The sequence below is a fragment of the Microcaecilia unicolor genome, chromosome 4 (assembly GCF_901765095.1).
Source record: "Microcaecilia unicolor chromosome 4, aMicUni1.1, whole genome shotgun sequence".
NCBI classification, from domain to species: domain Eukaryota; kingdom Metazoa; phylum Chordata; class Amphibia; order Gymnophiona; family Siphonopidae; genus Microcaecilia; species Microcaecilia unicolor.
In genome coordinates, this window is record NC_044034.1 from 160,673,774 (window position 1) to 160,692,192 (window position 18,419).

General features: G+C 40.0%; 1 protein-coding gene across 2 annotated transcripts in view; it reads left to right on the forward strand.

The window, feature by feature from the left end:
* TTC17 (tetratricopeptide repeat domain 17) overlaps positions 1-18,419 on the forward strand; it is a 194,194-nt gene that overhangs the window by 127,006 nt on the left and 48,769 nt on the right. For both annotated transcript variants that reach the window (XM_030200804.1, XM_030200805.1), the window contains exon 18: positions 17,662-17,823. In XM_030200804.1, coding sequence (XP_030056664.1) covers positions 17,662-17,823 — 162 coding nt within the window. The remainder of the gene's footprint in view (positions 1-17,661; positions 17,824-18,419) is intronic.

Here is an 18,419-nt window from a genome sequence, read left to right on the forward strand (position 1 = left end):
AGGTATACATATAAAGTAGCACATATGAGTTTATCTTGTTGGGCAGACTGGATGGACCGTACAGGTCTTTCTTTGCTGTCATCTACTATATTACTATATAGTTCAAGATCTTTGTGTTTGGTTAGAAAGGAGTTGGTACTTAAAATGCAATACAGCTAAAGCCCAGGAGTAAATTTACCTAGTTATCTTTATTTGAATATTCAGCAGTGCTTATCTAGCTAAAAGTGCCACTGAATCTACCCACACAAATTTGAAAAGCCCATTCTTGCTTGTTTCTTATCTGGCTAAATGTATATAGTTAGCAATTTTACTTGCCTAAATTTAGCCAGGTAAGTGGGAAGGAGGAGGGGGGATGTTAACCGTGTAAATTTTCCCCAAAGTTATTTACTCCCCCCCCCCCCCCCCCCCCCCCCCGATTCTTTATATGGCACTGGCATTTGAATGTGGGACGAAGATGTGCTTGAAAATTAATTACTTAACAAGCCATTAACTATCAAGCCATCATCAATTATTGCAGTTAAAAATTGGCAGTAATTAGATTTTGTGCACACATCTGTGCCCTGTTCTATAACTTTGCTGAAGGGTTAGAAGGTAAAGTTTGCCTTTTTGCGGATGATACTAAGATTTGTAACAGAGTGGACACCCGGGAGGGAGTGGAAAACATGAAAAAGGATCTGCAGAAGCTAGAAGAATGGGCTAAGATTTGGCAATTAAAATTCAATGCGAAGAAATGCAAAGTGATGCACTTAGGGAGTAGAAATCCACGGGAGACGTATGTATTAGGCGGGGAGAGTCTGATAGGTACCGACGGGGAGAGGGATCTTGGGGTGATAGTATCTGAGGATCTGAAGGCAACAAAACAGTGTGACAAGGCGGTGGCCGTAAGTAGAAGGTTGCTAGGCTGTATAGAGAGGGGAGTGACCAGCAGAAGAAAAGAGGTTTTAATGCCCCTGTATAAGTCGTTGGTGAGGCCCCACCTGGAGTATTGTGTTCAGTTCTGGAGGCCGTATCTTGCTAAGGATGTAAAAACAATTGAAGAGGTGCAAAGAAAAGCTATGAGAATGGTACGGGATTTGCGTTACAAGACGTATGAGGAGAGACTTGCTGACCTGAACATGTATACCCTGGAGGAAAGGAGAAACAGGGGTGATATGATACAGACATTCAAATATCTGAAAGGTATTCATCCGCAAACAAACCTTTTCCGGAGATGGGAAGGCGGTAGAACTAGAGGGCACGATACGAGATTGAAGGGGGGCAGACTCAAGAAAAATGTCAGGAAGTATTTTTTTCACGGAGAGAGTGGTGGATGCTTGGAATGCTCTCCCACGGGAGGTGGTGGAGAGGAAAACGGTAACGGAATTCAAACATGCGTGGGATAAACATAAAGGAATCCTGTTCCGAGGGAATGGATCCTCAGAAGCTTAGCTGAGATTAGGTTGCAGAGCGGGTGGTGGGAGGCGAGGATATTGCTGGGCAGACTTATACGGTCTGTCCTAGAGCCGGAGGGTTGGGAGGCAGGGATAGTGCTGGGCAGACTTATACGGTCTGTGCCCTGAAAATGACAGATACAAATCAAGGTAAGGTATACACAAAAAGTAGCACATATGAGTTTATCTTGTTGGGCAGACTGGATGGACCATACAGGTCTTTTTCTGCCATCATCTACTATGTTACTATGTTTGTGCACCTAAATCCCGTAGCGTGCAGCTGAAAAGGAGGCATGGTAGAGGCGATCCAAAAATGTTCCATTTACTTAATCTGGGCCTTAGTGTTCTACTTTCTGTTTTTAATCCCTTGATTTATTTCTTCCCCCCCCCCCCCCCCCCCCCCCCCCCAATTTGAAATGTCATTATTTCTGCTTCTCACAAGGTTATCAATATAAATCAAACAAAATAAAACATGGAAAAGAAAATAAGATGATACCTTTTTTTATTGGACATAATACATTTCTTGATTAGCTTTCGAAGGTTGCCCTTCTTCGTCAGCTCGGAAATAAGCAAATGTGATAGCAGATAGTATATATAAGTGAGACATCCAAGCATTACTTTGACAGTCTGACAGGGTGGATAGGAGGTATGCATTGGCACATCAAAGCATTTCATTGATATTCTAACAGGATGGGTGTGGGTAGGTGAGAGGAGGGTGATAAACAGTGATTTCATACTAGTTAGAATCATGAAAGGTAACTTTAAAACAATACAGGAAAGTAAGACCTTTGAATTCAGAATGATTGAATATTTTGACACCCAACAGACAGGACTTAATAAGGATCTGGGTTTTCTAGCCCATTATAAACCATAAAATTGTATTTGCCTGTTTATCACCCTCCTCTCACCTATCCACACCCATCCTGTTAGAATATCAATTAAATGCTTTGATGTCCCCATGCATACCTGCTACCCACCCCCACCCTGACAGACCGTCAAAGTAATGCTTGGATGTCTCACTTATATATACTATCTGCTATCACATTTGCTTATTTCCGATCTGACGAAGAAGGGCAACCTTCGAAAGCTAATCAAGAAATGTATTGTTATGTCCAGTAAGAAAGGTATCATCTTATTTTCTTTTGCATGTTTTATTTTGTTTGATTTTTATTGATAACCTTAAGAGTGGACTAACACGGCTACCTCACCTCTCTGCTTCTCACAATAAACAGGGTTTTGGGCTTTCTCTGTCCTTACTCTTCCTGTATGGAACATGCTCCATACCAACACCTTTGCCTTCTATTCTGATTGTATTTAAATCCAGGTCACAATCCAGTTTTTGTCCAGGTCACTTTTGGTTAATCCATTAATATTTGGGACACTGGCTCTTTTAATATATGCAGTTTAGTGCTTTGTACACCTCAGTTTTGTTTCTGGTAAATGTTCTATTATGTATTGTGTTGACATTGTCGGTAGTATACTATGCTGTACTTTGTATTGTTATTTTAATATTATTGCTGCTGTAATTGTCTGTTGCTTATGTTTGATTTATTCTTATTGTATACAGCCTTCAGTGAATTCCTTTAAAAAAGCGGTAAATAAATCCTATTAAATAAATAAAATGTAGAAATAAATGGGGATATATATATTGTCTAAGTAATGCAACAAAAAAGAGTGATCACAATATATATATCACTTAGTTCAAAATTAACAAGTGATCATACATCCATGCCATGCCTATAAATCCTTAGATATCAAATTTTTTCTTTAAAAAAAAACATGAAACTTCCAAACTGCCGAAGAGGTGCCATTCCTATACCACTTCAGTTGGGAGACTTCTTTATTATCTCTGTTCATAAAGCATACCTGTTATATAGAAAAAAAAAAACAAGTTTGTTAAAGAACAAAAACAAGAAAAAAAACCACCCTGCTAATTTGTGGAGAAAAAAACGATTGGCTAAATCTTACAGTAATTTTCAATATCAAAAATAATAGGAACAATGAAGCGCAGATGGATGAGTTCAAAACAAAACAAAAATCACAAACCAAACACACTTGACTAGTTTAGTTAAGTTTTTTTTGTGGTTTTTTTTTTAATTATTATTTTTTTATCTGAGTGGTCTCTTAAGTGTAGGATTCAGAATCTAGAATCACCATACATAGGATCACAAATCCCACAGTGTTTAATATACCGTCCAACCCGCATCAATTAGAGATATCCACTTCTCGCTTAGCTTAAATCCATTCACAGGGTCTCACACCTGCGACAACAGCCCCTCGTTTTGCAGGCGCTGCTTCAGGAAGGAGAACTCGGTCCAAATTTGAGCATGAAAGACCAGTTATAGAAATTTTCCCACATGTGTGCAGTATCCCTTAAATGTTTCTTTGTAACCACTGTGTGGTGCCATCATTTGGCTTTTCTTCAGCAACGGCTTCCTTCTTGTCACCATCTGACAAGAGCATATGTGTGGAGTAACCTCAGCATTTTTTCCCCATCTTCAGCCAAACACACCCGAAGTTCTCTTAGATTAATCTTAGGCTTCATCAAGACTGTCCTCAGCAGTTCCATTAACGCACAATTGCTGACTTTGGAGGGACAGCCTGATCAAGGCACCGTCTTAGTTGAGAAACCGTTCCCGTTGTTCAATGATGGTCCTGATAGTGGCCACAAGGGATGTTCAGATAGGTCAAAATTTTCTTAGAGCCATCCTCCAATTCATACCTTTGAATAACTGTACCGTAAAGGAGTGTTTTTTATTGGCAGCTCTGTTCTGCATGGTTAGAGCTTTGCTTCAAATTCATTTTATATAACAGTGTAACTTTTCATGCAGGAGTATGGAATCAGCTCAATTACTGTGAATGGACAGTAGTGCTATATTTAACTTATTGTGGGCCTTGTGAGAGCAATTTTTGAGTACAGAGCTAATTTGGGGTTTCTACAACAAAAGGTGTAAAGACTTGTGTAATCAAGACTTTATGGCTTTTTATTCTTAATTTTTTATTATTTCTATAGTTCTTTCGCATTAGAAGTGTAAACTGTAGTATAGATAGTGAAACTAATTCTTACGTCAGTGCATTTTTAACTTTATTTCTTTAGACAGAAGAATATGAAAAAGAATCCCTTCTCGTGGCATTATATATTGAACCTATTTGTAAAGTCAATATATATATATATTTTTTGTTACATTTGTACCCCGCACTTTCCCACTCATGGCAGGCTCAATGCAGCAGGCAATGGAGGGTTAAGTGACTTGCCCAGAGTCACAAGGAGCTGCCTGTGCTGGGAATCAAATTCAGTTCCTCAGTTCGCCAGGACCAAAGTCCACCACCCTAACCACTAGGCCACTCCTCCATTTGTACTTATGAGCCTCTTGTAACATACCTTTGAAAGTTCCTGCACAATTTAGGCACTTATAAGGTGCAGGCATACGTGCCAGTTAACTCTTTCTTTGCTTAAAGTTATGCTTTTATAAGCACCTGCATTAGTGCATAGAACAATGTTACATGCAAAAAAAGGCTGCAGTTCTATGTAACCAGTCATGATTTAGGTATCAGAATATTTGTCTTGCCTACTAGTTCTTCTCTTATAAGTATATGTTTTATGGGTTTGAACATTATGTATTTTGCTTCCATTTTAAAGGGACAGGAAATTCCCTAGCAGCAAGAATCATACTAGAATGGGATCCATAGGGCTGGTAAACACCTGTATTATCTTATTAGCTAATAAATAATTTAAATAAACAGAAGTCATAAATAATGTTGAAAGACATTATTGGTATTGTACCATTCAAGTGCTCAATATAAACCTGCCAAGATAAAGCAATCAGTATTCCATGCTTGTATATACTTCTTCTCTCTCTCTCTTTCTCTCCAAAGAAAATAAAGTTATTTGAGGCCATAATTGAAATTCCGGCCACATTTCTGCTTCTCCTCTTGCTCTATATTGTAGCAGCAAAGCAGCATGTGAGAGGCATCACTAATCGCATTCTCTAGTCTCTTATCTGCTGACGCGGTTGGTGAGTTAAATTTAGAAGTCTTTCCTCCGTGTTTGGGCCCCACTCCCAGGCGGCACTAGGAATTTGCTCTGGCCTATAATGCACGTCATTATGGTCAAGGAACAGTTGCAACCCATGGCAGGAAGCAGGAGGGAAGCGAGTAGTTGAAAATAAGCAGATCCTCTGTTAATTATTAAAGATTATTTTTAACCAAGCTATGTTATGTATTTGAAAATTGGTGTAGGAGTTGTGGGGGGGGGGGGGGGTGCAGAGGGATTCTCTTGTTCTTTAATCTGCTTCTATTCAAGGATTTAGAACCCTGGACCTGTAAAGTCAATATCTATCCAGAATGTTTTCAGAGCTTCCTTTAAGTGCAGCTAGAAGTAATATTTCTGCATAACTGACTGGAAAATGCTTAGATGTAGAAAGTGAAATTTTTCACAGCTGTTTCACTGTAAGTGTGATACTCTGAGGGTAAATTTTTATAAAGGCATTTTCACATATTTATTACGGTGTGTGTGTTTATGTGTGAATTACCCCAAGTGTAAAAGTACACACGTTAGCCAGAATGCAGGTATTTTTATTCAACTCGGGTGTAAGCTTGTTCTTGTGCAGGTTGTATCAGAGTGTTGGCAGAGACACAATTTAGATATGTACTTATAAATATATGCTATTTTATTCCCACTTCTGAGCGGGCATAAATGTCCACAGCTTCATTTTAAGCACGATTTCTGAAGGATTTATGCTAGTATATTTTTAAACAGCAAAACACAGAAGCTGGACAGTACAAACTATTTAAAGAAGAAAACCATGGAGTATGCCACACCAGGGATGGTAGCCTTATGCAGAGATAAAATTCTAACCCACTACTTCATTTTAGGCACTTCTTCTGCAGCATTTGTGCTGGTATTTTATAAAGACATAGGGGTGCCTACATATCTTTATACAATAGGCACCTGTTTGCCTTCGAAACCTAGGCAAAATGTTATAAAATTACCTTCTAAGTGGTTGTCCTTTACAACTCACTGATCCTTAGGGGTCAGCAGTGCAATTTTGAACCTGGATACCAACAAAGCTAAACTGACTGGGGTCACTTCTGCTCCCCCTAGACCAGGAGTTCTCAACAGAGTCCTGGAGACACTCCAAGCTAGTCTGGTTTTCATGATGTCCACAATGATTATGTATGAGATAAATTTGCATGTACCGCCTCCATTGTATGGAAATCTTTCATGCATATTCATTTTCTGTGTCCTGGAAACCTGACTGGCTTGGTGTATAAGCAATGTTGAAAATGTGTGGCCAAAGTGTGTGTGTCCCTTATAAAATGGGGAATAGATGTCTATTTTTTGCCTGCCCAGATCATGCCCTGTCCACACACCAATCATATCCCCTGACATCTTTGCATGGTGTGGCTCTCCACAGTTAATTTTGTAAAATCATTATTTACATGTGTATATGCTTCTATTTATCTATAGAGATGATTCTTAAATAACCCCCCTCTATTTACTAAAAGCATGTTAAAATTAATACAAACTAACTGGTAATTGTAAATGTGTGTGTGTGTATGTGCGTACTTTGAGGTTTATTTTATAACAGCTCACATATATGTGAAGGCCACACAGGTGCCAATTTCTAGCCTATTTTATAAAAACAGCGGTACCTGTGTACCTTTATGAAATATTCGGGTGGGGGGGGGCGGAGAAATCACAGCTACATTGAGGTATCAGGAAGAGACACAAATTTTCATGTGTAAAGTACACATGTATTTTATAAACTGGAAGCTGCAACTCTTTTCTTGAATATGCCTACACGGGGGTCACATTAAAAGGTTGTGCCTTTTTGTCGCTGTGCAGTATTTTTACACACATAACCATAGGATAATCTTTTTAAAAAAGCCGTTATATGAGCAAAAACCCTTTATTCTGTCCAAATTTTATAAAATATATGTATAAATTGCAACTCTGCTCTGCATCCATTTATATGATAGCACAGATTTTTAAAAGGTCTTTTCCACACGTAAAACAGGCTTAAATTTGCTTAAATTGCAAATTATTCTTACCTGTGTCCAATTAGCAAAGAAACACCTGTTTTTAAGCCTATTGTTTAAAGGCAAAATATGCCTTTACCAAATAGGTTCCCAGAAACAGCCCCATTAGCACCCAAATGCTGATGCACACGTTTTATAAAATACAAATAATGCATCGCAATCCCACGTGTGCTCCACCCAAACTACATTCATTGAATTCTTTTGCAAATCTTGTAGGCATGCATAAGTATGTCCACGTAAACAATTATGCAGTTTTACTACAGACCTTCCATGATGAAAAACCTTAATAAAATTATCCCAACAATTTTTTCCAAATGCAAAGCTCATTTTGTTAAAAGCTTTGTCTGAACATAAAGGAGAAATTATTCTTTCCTGTTACTTTCTTTCCTTTTAGTCCTGCTATACCAGTCCAGAACATGTGAGTTGTGCTAGTCAACCAGCAGATGGAGACATCAATGAAAAACTTCTGCTCTGATCTATAAGGGCACCATGCAGCCTTCGATCTTCTCTGTCTACAGCAGATGGTGACAGATGTAATTCGGTTCATTCCTCTAGAATTCTCAACCCAGTCCTCTGGGCACACCCATCCAGTCAGGTTTTCAGGATACTTGCAATTAACATGCATGAGATGAGATTTGCATACAGTGGAGGCAATGCATGCAAATGTAAGAGAAAGTTTGTATATTTCATTGTGAATATCTTGAAAACTGGAATGGCTTAGTATGTCCCGAGGACCAGGTTGAGAACTTATGCTCTAGAACTATGGAAAGATATCTGCTGGAAACACCTAAGCCACAAGATCCATGAAGTTCCCTTTCTGAATGAAAGGCAGTGTTAATGCAGTTTAAAATGAGAACTCTGAAAGGATTGGCCTGTATCTCTTTGCATGTCAAAATCTGAGTCTTGAAAGTCCATGCTCCAAAGAAGATTTGGGTTTGTCCTCTGGCAACCTTTGTGGTTTGGTGTCCCCGAGTCCTTCACCAACTTATACAGATCTTCATTAAACAGGAATTTGCCTCAAAAAGGAAGTCTACTGAGGTGTGTTTTAGAAGCAGTATCTGCAGACCAGTTATGGAGCCATAAAAGGCACCGAGAGGACGCTGCTAATGCCATTCCTCATGCAGAAGCTGTAATGAAATCATAGACCTTGACCCTGTTATATCCAGCAAAGACAGGCAGTGTCTGTGTGGCAGAACATAAGTCACCTGAAGACTGAGCACTGAGTCTTCAAACATGTTTAAAATATCCAATTTGCAATCTTAAATATCTTTCAGAGCAGAGCCCCCTTCTACTGGAATTATGGTCTTCTTGGTAACCGCCTTTACCAAGGCATCTATCTTTGTCTGTTTAGTTCTTTATTTTTTTTTCCTCAGACAACAAAGGATAAAGTTTAGCAATTGTCCTCCCTACCCTTACACATCACCCAGGTGTTTCCTACTTAGCTATAATGAGAAATTGAATAGTCTGATGAATTGGAAAGAGTTTCTGGTGCCTACCTAGGTGAGATCTTCTGCAGAAGGTGGCTTTTGAACAGGGACCTCTGAAATCCTTAAGGCAGAATAGAGAGGCTCTCTTGGTGCTTAAAAAAGTATGAACCTCTTTCACTTTTAGTCTGACCAAAATGGGGGTGGGAGAAAATCTCAGAATACTTTGAGATGTTCCCTGAGCACTTGTTTTTTTTTCTCAGCTGGGTACCAGTTCTCCACTGGACCCGAAGTTTCCTTCTGTAATTAGTCCAGAAGCTGCACGGTCTACCCATTACCATCTGCTACAGACAAAAAAAAAAAAAAATACTGAAGAGCCCACAACTTGGCTACATGGTGCCTTCATAGGGTAGAGCCCATAACTCTTTAGTCTTTCTCTATCTGCTGGTTGGCAGGCACAGTCATGGGTTCTGGACTGGTCTGGTAGGACTAAAGGAAAGAAAATTAACAGGTAAGAATAATTTCTCCTCTTTGTGCAGACAAGGCCTTTAATGACATTGAAGGCAAGAACATGTGAATTACCATAGTGGTCAGATCAAAACTCCATCTAGCCCCATATCCTGTTTCCAACGGTGGCCAACTCAGGTCACACATACCTGGCAGGATGCCAAAAGTAGCAAGATACCATGCTACTTACCCCTAGGATAAGTGGTGGGCTTTGTGGACCTTTCTTCCAGGAATTTGTCCAAACTGTTTTTTTTTTTTTTACGTAACTATTTTCTCTGATTTGCTTTAAATGTACTTTAGTACCTTAATTACATTTCTCCCAGTTTTCACTCCACTCAGGATTCTAGAAACCTCTGTTATATCTCCCTCAGCTTATTTCCAAAACCCTCTAAACTCAATCCAATTTATGTGAACTTAGTGGGCTTTAAAAATAAGCCCTTCAATTGTTCATAGTCATTCCAGAAGTGTAGTTTGGGCAGAGCAGAGGACAGAAGCAAAGTTTCAGTGCACATGCACTTTGTATATAATAAACAGATTCGCAAAGTATATGCATCTATTTACACCAGCTTAAGAAAATATATAAATATGTGTGTTGGCATTTATCAAAGCTTATTTTGTCAGCATATTTTGTAAAGGCTCATAGGTACCTTGGTTGCACTAGTCCAGAACAAATGGGTTATGTCCATCAACCAGCAGGAGGAGACAGAAAAAAGGAAGTTACAAGTGATTTGCCCTTTAAGGGTATCATGCAGCATAGAGTGTTCAGTATTTTTCTGTCTCCTAGTGGATGGACTGTGCAGTTCCTTATTGGGACTTGTTTGTCAGCTCTGTCCTGGTCTGTTCCTGGTCTGTTGAGCAGAGGATCATTACTGGTTGAATTGTGCTCATTTCTTGCCTGAGCTAGTGACACTTGGTGGTGCCAGATTCCTCCCCCCCCCCCCCCCCACCCCCCCACCTCCAACTCCACTCCTTTCCTCTGTGGCAGCTATAAATGGTGAATTGAGGCTACAGTTTATGGTCATACTCGATCTCATGTGTATGGCATCTCCTTGACAAGTAGGTAGTCCTTTATTCATTGCCAGGTTGAGGTATTTGTTCCAAAATACCAAGTATAATGGAATGAATTTGCAGCTACATTCTTTGAAACCATTTTTAGTTCCATCCAAAAAGGGACACTGCTTTGTTACATCCCATTTGTTCTGGCCTGGTCTGCTTGTGGACGAAAAGGAAGGAAAAATTGTCTTACCTTAGTTTTATTTCCTTTGGTCCTACCAGACCAGTCCAGAAACCCTCTCTGGTTTTCATTTGTACTATATTCCTTTTCAGATATCATTTGCTTTTGCTTTTCCATTCTGTAACACATAGACAAACAAATTCAAAGTGATGCACATTGGGAAGAATAATCCAAACCCTAGTTATCTGATGCTAGGGTCCACTGTAGGAGTCAACACTTAAGAAAAGGACCTAGGTGTCATTGTAGACGATATGCTGAAATCTTCTGCACAGTGTACGGCAGCCACCAAAAAAGCAAATGGGATGCTAGGAATTATTAGGAGAGGGATGCAAAATAAGACCAAAAATAATGTAATGCCTCTGTATTACTCCATGGTGCAACCTCAACTTGAGTATGGAGTTCAATTCTTCTCACTGTATCTCAAAAAATATATATCAGAATTAGAAACGATTTAAAGAAGAGCGATCAAAATAATAGAGAGGATGAAACTCTGATCCTGAGGAAAGGCTAAAGAGGTTAGGGCTCTTCAGTTTGGAAAAGAAACAGCTGAGGGGGGGGATATGATTGAGGTCTATAAATCATGAGTAGTATGGAGCGGGTGGAAGCAAAATCAATTTTTCACTTGTTCAAAGAGTACAGAGACCAGGGGACACTCGAAATTGCATGGAAATACTTTTAAAACGAATAGGAAGAAATATTTTTTCAGTCAAAGGATAGTTAAGATCTGGAACTCGTTGATGGAGGTTGTGGTAACAGTCAAGTATCTGGGTTTGAAAAAGGTTTGGACAAGTTCCTAGAGGAAACGTCCATAGTCTGTTGTTGAGATGGACATGGGGGAAGCCACTGCTTACCCTGGGATTGGTAGCATGCAATGGTGCTACTAACTGGGTGACCAGAATTCAACACAATACGTAAGGTGAGGTCGCACCATGGAGCGACACAAGCATTACATTTTTGGGTCTAATTTTGCATCCCTCTCCTAATAATTCCTGGCATCCTGTTTGCTTTTTTGGCTGCCTCCACACACTGGACAGAATATTTCAGCGTATTGTCTGCAATGACACCTAGGTCATTTTCTTGAGTGCTGAGTTCTATAGTGGACACTATGAATCGGATTATTCTTCCCAGTGTGCATCACTTTGCATTTGTCTACATTAAATTTCGTCTGCCATTAGGATGCTCAGTCTTCCAGTTTGTCTTCCTGCAATTTTTCACAGTCCGCATGCGATTTGATAACTTTAATAGTTTTGTGTCATCTGCAAATTTAATCACTTCACTCATTGTTCTGATTTCCAGATCATTTATAAACATTAAATAGTACTGGTCCCGGTACAGATCTTTGCAGCATTCCACTATTCACCCTCCTCCATCGAGAAAAATGGCCATTTAACCCTACCCTCTGTTTTCTTTCCAATAACAAATTCGTAATCCAAAGAAGGACGTTGCCTCCTATACCATGACTCCTTAATTTTTTCAGGAGTCTCTCATGAGGTACTTTGTCAAAAGCTTTCTGAAAATCTAGATACACATCAACTGGCTCACCTTTATCGACATGTTTATTCACACCTTCAAAGAAATTAAGCAAATTGGTGAGGCAAGACCTCCCTTGGCTGAACCCATGTTGACTCTGTCCCATTAAACCATGTTTGTCTATGTATTCCGTAATTTTATTCTTTATAATAGTTTCTACTATTTTGCCTGGCACTGAAGTCAGGCTTACTGGTCTGTAATTTCCCAGATCACCCATGGAATCCTTTTTAAAAATCAGAATCACGTTGGCCAGTCTTCAGGTACTATGGACGATTTTAACGAAAGGTTACAGATTACTAGCAGCAAATCAGCAATTTGTTTTGAGTTTTTTCACTATCATGGGGTGTATACCCTCTGATCCTGGTAATTTATCACACTTTAACTTGTCAATTTGGCTCAGTACATCTTCTAAGTTCACCAAGATTTTTCAGTTCCTCCATATCATCGCCCCTGAAAACCATTTCCGGTTTAGATAGATCTCTTACAGCTTCTTCCATGAAAACTGAAGCAAAGAATTCATTCAGTCTCTCCATTATGGCCTTGTCCTCCCTGAGTGCGCCTTCCTGATCCCACAGATTCCCTCGCAGGCTTCCTGCTTTTGATATACCTGAAAGTGTTACTATGAGTTTTCGCCTCTGTGGCAAGTTTTTCTTCATATTCTTAGCCTTCTTTATCAATGCTTCGCATCTGGCTTCTTGACAGTGCTTATGTTGCTTTTTATTTTCATTTGGATCCTTTTTCTATTTTCTTTTTAAGGCTGTTCTTTTGGCTCTAATAGCCTCTTTCACAGCAGCAGCAATTAAATGTCTGGCTATATATAAAAATGAATCCTTACAGAATATAGTTTCCAAGCAAAAAGAAAGAGGTGTGGAGGGGGGGGGGGGAGTCCTCACAACTTTCACAGAAAGTCAAACAAAAACAACATGGGTGAAAGTGAGAAAAGTTCCATATGACCAAGGCAAACAAAGTGTAAGAGCATTCAAGAGTTTATTTACCAAAAGTAACCTGACCCAAAAGACACTGCACAGTGCCTTCCTCAGGAGTCATGGTGGTTCAGATTAATCAGCTTCGCAGAGTGTATAAATGGAACAAAATGCACTGTGTGGTGTGGCAACCAGTCCTCTCTGGTTGCCATTCCACACAGTGCATTTTGTTCAAGCGCTTTATTGTTTTTTTCCAAAAAAGATATAGCAGAATTGATAAGAGTGGATGGAACTGCTTCCATATGAGGAGAAGCTAAAGAGGTTAGGGCTCTTCAGCTAGGAAAAGAGAGGACTGAGGAGGTGACATGATTGAGATCTACAAAATCCTGAGTGGTGTGGAACGGGTGAAGGTGAACCGATTTCACTCATTCAAAAAGTACAAAGACCAGGGAACACTCAATGAAATTGCATAGAAATACTTTTAAAATAAATAGGCGGTAATATTTTTTTCATTCAAAGAATAGTTAAGCTCTGGAACTTTGGCTAGGTTCCTGGAGAAGTCCATAGTCTGCTATTGAGATGAACACGGGGGAAGCCACTGCTTGCCCTGGTATTGGTAGCATGGAATGGTTGTAGTAATTGAGTTTCTGCCAGGTACTTGTTACCTGGATTGGCCACTGTTGGAAACAGGATACTGGGCTAGATGGACCATTGGTCTGACCTAGTATGGTGATTCTTATGTTTCCCCAGGTTGTATCCACTGTAGATAGGGATGTAGAGGAGAAGCTTCCATTTGAGGAATGGTGTACGATTTATGATTGATTGATTGAAATTTAATATGGTAAAGACTACGTTGGTTTGGTCATTCTGTACCTCCTTTTGAATTCTGGGATTTGGGGTAATGGCTGGAAGGGTGAGTTTCAGCAGTTGGGCTAGAATCTGGTTGTGTGGATCTCACAGTTAAAGCTGAAAGAACACATTACCAAGTTGGTGCAAGGTCCCTTTCATGTTTTGAAAATGCTTTGTCAGCTACATCCTTACTGAGATAAAGGTAAAAATATATTTTCTCAGAGGACTAGTAATATATAGTGATCACAAGTGAGGTTGATGTCTTCTGATGGAGCCCAAACAAAGAAATGTAAGCAATGATGTATGAGCTTTCTAGAGCTGTATATTTCATAGTCATGCAGGGCCACCTCAGTTGTGTTTTATGGAGCCTGATGTTTGTGTCTTCTGGTTTGCTACCTCTCTGAGTTCCACTTTCTCCTTTTGAAAACCCTAGTTAATATTTTGTATTCAGTTTTCTTGATTTTTGCACAACTGCAGTCTGCATTAGTGAATTGAAGAGCCTTGAACAGTCTCTATTTTTCAACATCATCATTTGATTTTGTTTTGCTGTTTTTTTTTTTTTAATCTGATGTCCCAGATGGTTTCAGGGAACTGAAACTACCTTCTCAACATCCAGGTAGTAAGTGCTTGGGCTGTGTTACTGGGATGCAACAGAAGTCCCTGGCATGACTGCATTTCGAGTAGTATATGCACTTCTGGTTACCTCATCTTAAAAAGGACATAGAATTAGAGAAGGATCAGACTAGGTCAACAAAAATAAGAGGATAGAACACTTCCCTCATGAAGAAAGGCTAAACAGGTTAGGACTCTTCAGATTAGATCAGGGGTTTTTAACACAGTCCTTAGGACATACCCAGCCAGTCAGGTTTTCAGGAATCCTACAATGAATATGTATGAGAGATTTGCATGAACTACCTCCATTGTATGCAAATGTCTCATGCATATTCATTGTGGGTATCTTAAAAACCTGCTGAGTTGTGTCCCAAAGATGGTTGAGAATCACTGGATCAGAGTATTGGCAATTGAAGGGGATATAATGGAAGCTAAATTGGGAGCAATTTGTCTAACCTTTCCGACATCACAAAAACAAGAAGACATTCCATGAAATGACAGCTGACTGAAAACAAATCATAGAAACTTTTTTTGTACAAAGCACATAATTGAGCCATAGAATATGTTGCTGGAGGATGTGATCAAGGCAACTAAATTAGTGGGATTTCAAGAGGTTTGGAAAGGAAGAAAAGTCCATTAAAATTATTCAGGTAAGCTTGGAAGAGCCATTACTCAGATCTGTTTCTTACAGCTCATTTCCAAAGATATCTTTTGGACAATTATTGCATAGTGCATGCACAACTTGACACGCTTTACTGAAAGGGCCCCTTAGTAGTTTAATGGTAGGGTAGTTCTGTGCCTATGATGGTTTTGGATTTCCACCTTCATCAGTCAGTTGTCTTTTTGACATTTCTCTCTCGACTATGAAGTTGAATGTGCTTTGAAGCGTGAAAGACTTTTAGCAAATCCAACTAGCTTCTTTGTTTCTTTTGACTCCAATAAACCTGGAACTGCTGCATCCAAGTGTGCACACTCTAGTGGGATAGGAAATTGTATCATTTTGCTTAGGGCCATGCAGGAACGTTTGATCCTGAAAGGACATGTTGAAGTACATAATGTCAGAGGTGGACCACGTGGAGTCTGCTGTCTTGGAAGAGGTCATCGACTGCAGCATAAGACACCTGCCCACACTTATCCATCACCAGTGCTTTTTTTTGTAGGAAAAAAGGTACCGGTACTCATTATGGGGTCACCATCTATGGCCCTGCCTCTATGGTAGCCACACCCATAGTAGCCACACCCCTTATACCAGCCTTGGCACATATAAGCAGTATAATTGAAAATACTATACCAGTAAAGGAGAAAAAAATAACTTGTGATTTTTTTTTCATTATAAATAATTTCTGTAAGCTGTTACAGCTCCAGTATAGCCAGTGCAAAATAAGACAGCAGATACAAATTCTCAAATTGGACATCTTCCAAACATTAAAATGAAAATAAAATGATTTTTTCTACCTTTGTTGTCTGGTGACTTTGTTTTTCTGATCATGTTGGTCCTAGTCTCTGATTCTGCTTCTGCTTCTCTCTATCTGTTCCCTTAACTTCATTTCCAGAGCTCCCTTTCCATTTATTTCTTTACTTTCCTCCTTTCTTCTTAATTTCTTGCCCTACATCCATAGGTAAAAGCTGGGTCCTCCGCGGACTTGACTGGAGGAGGTATAGATTGAATCCAGCTTTTGCCTATTTTATCCATCCATGTGCAGTTTTTCTCTTTTCCCTTTCCCTCATCTCATCAGTATGCATCTCCTTCCTCTTTCCATCCATGTACAGCATTTTCCTCTCCCCCTTCCATCAATGTCCAGCATTTCTCCTCTCTTCTCCCCTCCATCCATGTTCATCTCGCTTCCTCTCTCTTCCCTCCCCTCTATCCATGTTCATCTCGCTTCCCTCCCCTCCATCCATGTTTATCTCACTTCCCTCCCCTCCATCCATGTTCATCTCACTTCCTCTCTCTTCCCTCCACCCCTCCCATCCATGTCCAGTAACTCGCCCCAGCCTCCACCTGCCCCCCTTTTCAGCCCCCGTCGAGTTCCAGTACCAACATTTTAAGACCAGTGCTCTAACCACTGGAGGAGTGGCCTAGTGGTTAGGGTGGTGGACTTTGGTCCTCCAGGACCAGAGTTCAATTCCCACTTCAGGCACAGGCAGCTCCTTGTGAATCTGGGCAAGTCACTTAACCCTCCATTGCCCCATGTAAGTAAGCCGCATTGAGCCTGCCATGAGTGGGAAAGCTCGGGGTACAAATGTAACAAAAAAAACCATTTTAATAGACAGCGTAGGGTATAAGCAAAGATAGAACATGTAGCTAGAGTAAGAAGAGTTAGAAAATAAGGAGACTAATTTAAAGAAAGTTGCAGATGAGGTCAGAGGTGATAAAATATCTTATCTCAGCTAGGGTAGGAGTGGATAAAACATATACAGAGCAGAACAAATAGTTTGTGCACAGGCAGCCATGTTTAGTATGGGGTCAACGTAGATTAGAACAGACCATTTAAAGCACTGCTGTATTGATAAATGGAGAGCCTTCTAAATTCCTATGAAATGACAGAAGCAAGTATTTTTCTTTAGTTGACACTGTGTTTGGAAATCCTTTTTGTAGTTAACACAGCAAAAAAAATTTTTATAGCGTGTTCTGTGATAGGAAACCTCTTAAACGCTTGGCTCTTATGGTTGCATTTTAGTGGCAAAAGAACTGATCCAGTGAATGTCCATGTCAGTCCTTGCGGCTCTCAAGCGGCTTTGTATTTCAGTAGAACACTAAATGTGCATGGAATCTATTGGCATATATTAGTGTTGAGGATCAGATTAACATGCATGTTTTGAGTACCTTGAGCTCCAGACCTATTATACTTATATAATGAACATCATATAAACATCTGTGTTTTACAATAATACATAGAATGAGTGGGGGGCCATGAAGATCAAAGTTGAGAATAGTTATAGTAGCCCTTGTCTGGCTGTTTGGAACAATCTCTTGCCATTTAGTGGGCACGCTTTCTTTCCATTGAACACTGTCACCCTCATTCCACCCTTAGTGACCTGAGTTTAATATGAATGGTAAGCTGAGCTTTTAGACAATCCATCCAGTCTAACATTTCTGTTTCTACAAGGTCACTGCCAGGGAACAGCTCTAGAAAGGAGCCATGAACAGCAGAAGTATCTCCAAGTCCCTGAGGAGCTGGTGGTAACAGCAATAGAGGAGGCTTCCTTGGAGAGAGGCACAACTATCAGTCATGATGCCATAGAGGAATCTTCCTCATTAAGACTTGGAAGTAGGTCGTATTTGCAATTTTGTGGGCTTCTGCATCTATTTTTTTCTTTTTTTGACCTTTATTTTTGTTTCCTGCCCCTCTTTTCTAAGCTGGTGTCTTGATAGTTCCATTGTATATGCTAGTTGATATTTTAAGAAGCCAGTTAGAATTATGAGCATTCACGTGTGTGTGTGTGTGGTCTTGGGTCTTTTTCTGAGCTGTTGTGTACCAGCAAATTCTCTACCTTACTCCCAGTTTTTCTTTTCTTGTAAGAAGGCAAGATTTTTATTTTTTTTTTTTCATAGTGGGCAGCGGGACTGGTGGTTGGGAGGCGGGGATAGTGCTGGACAGACTTGTACGGTCTGTGCCAGAGCCGGTGGTTGGGAGGAGGGGCAGGTGGTTGGGAGGCGGGGATAGTGCTGGGCATACTTATACGGTCTGTGCCCTGAAGAGCACAGGTACAAATCAAAGTAGGGTATACACAAAAAGCAGCAAATATGAGTTATCTTGTTGGGCAGACTGGATGGACCGTACAGGTCTTTTTCTGCCGTCATCTACTATGTTACATAGTGGTGAGGCTTGAAATTGCTGTCCGTTCTTGAGTTACTAGGAAATAA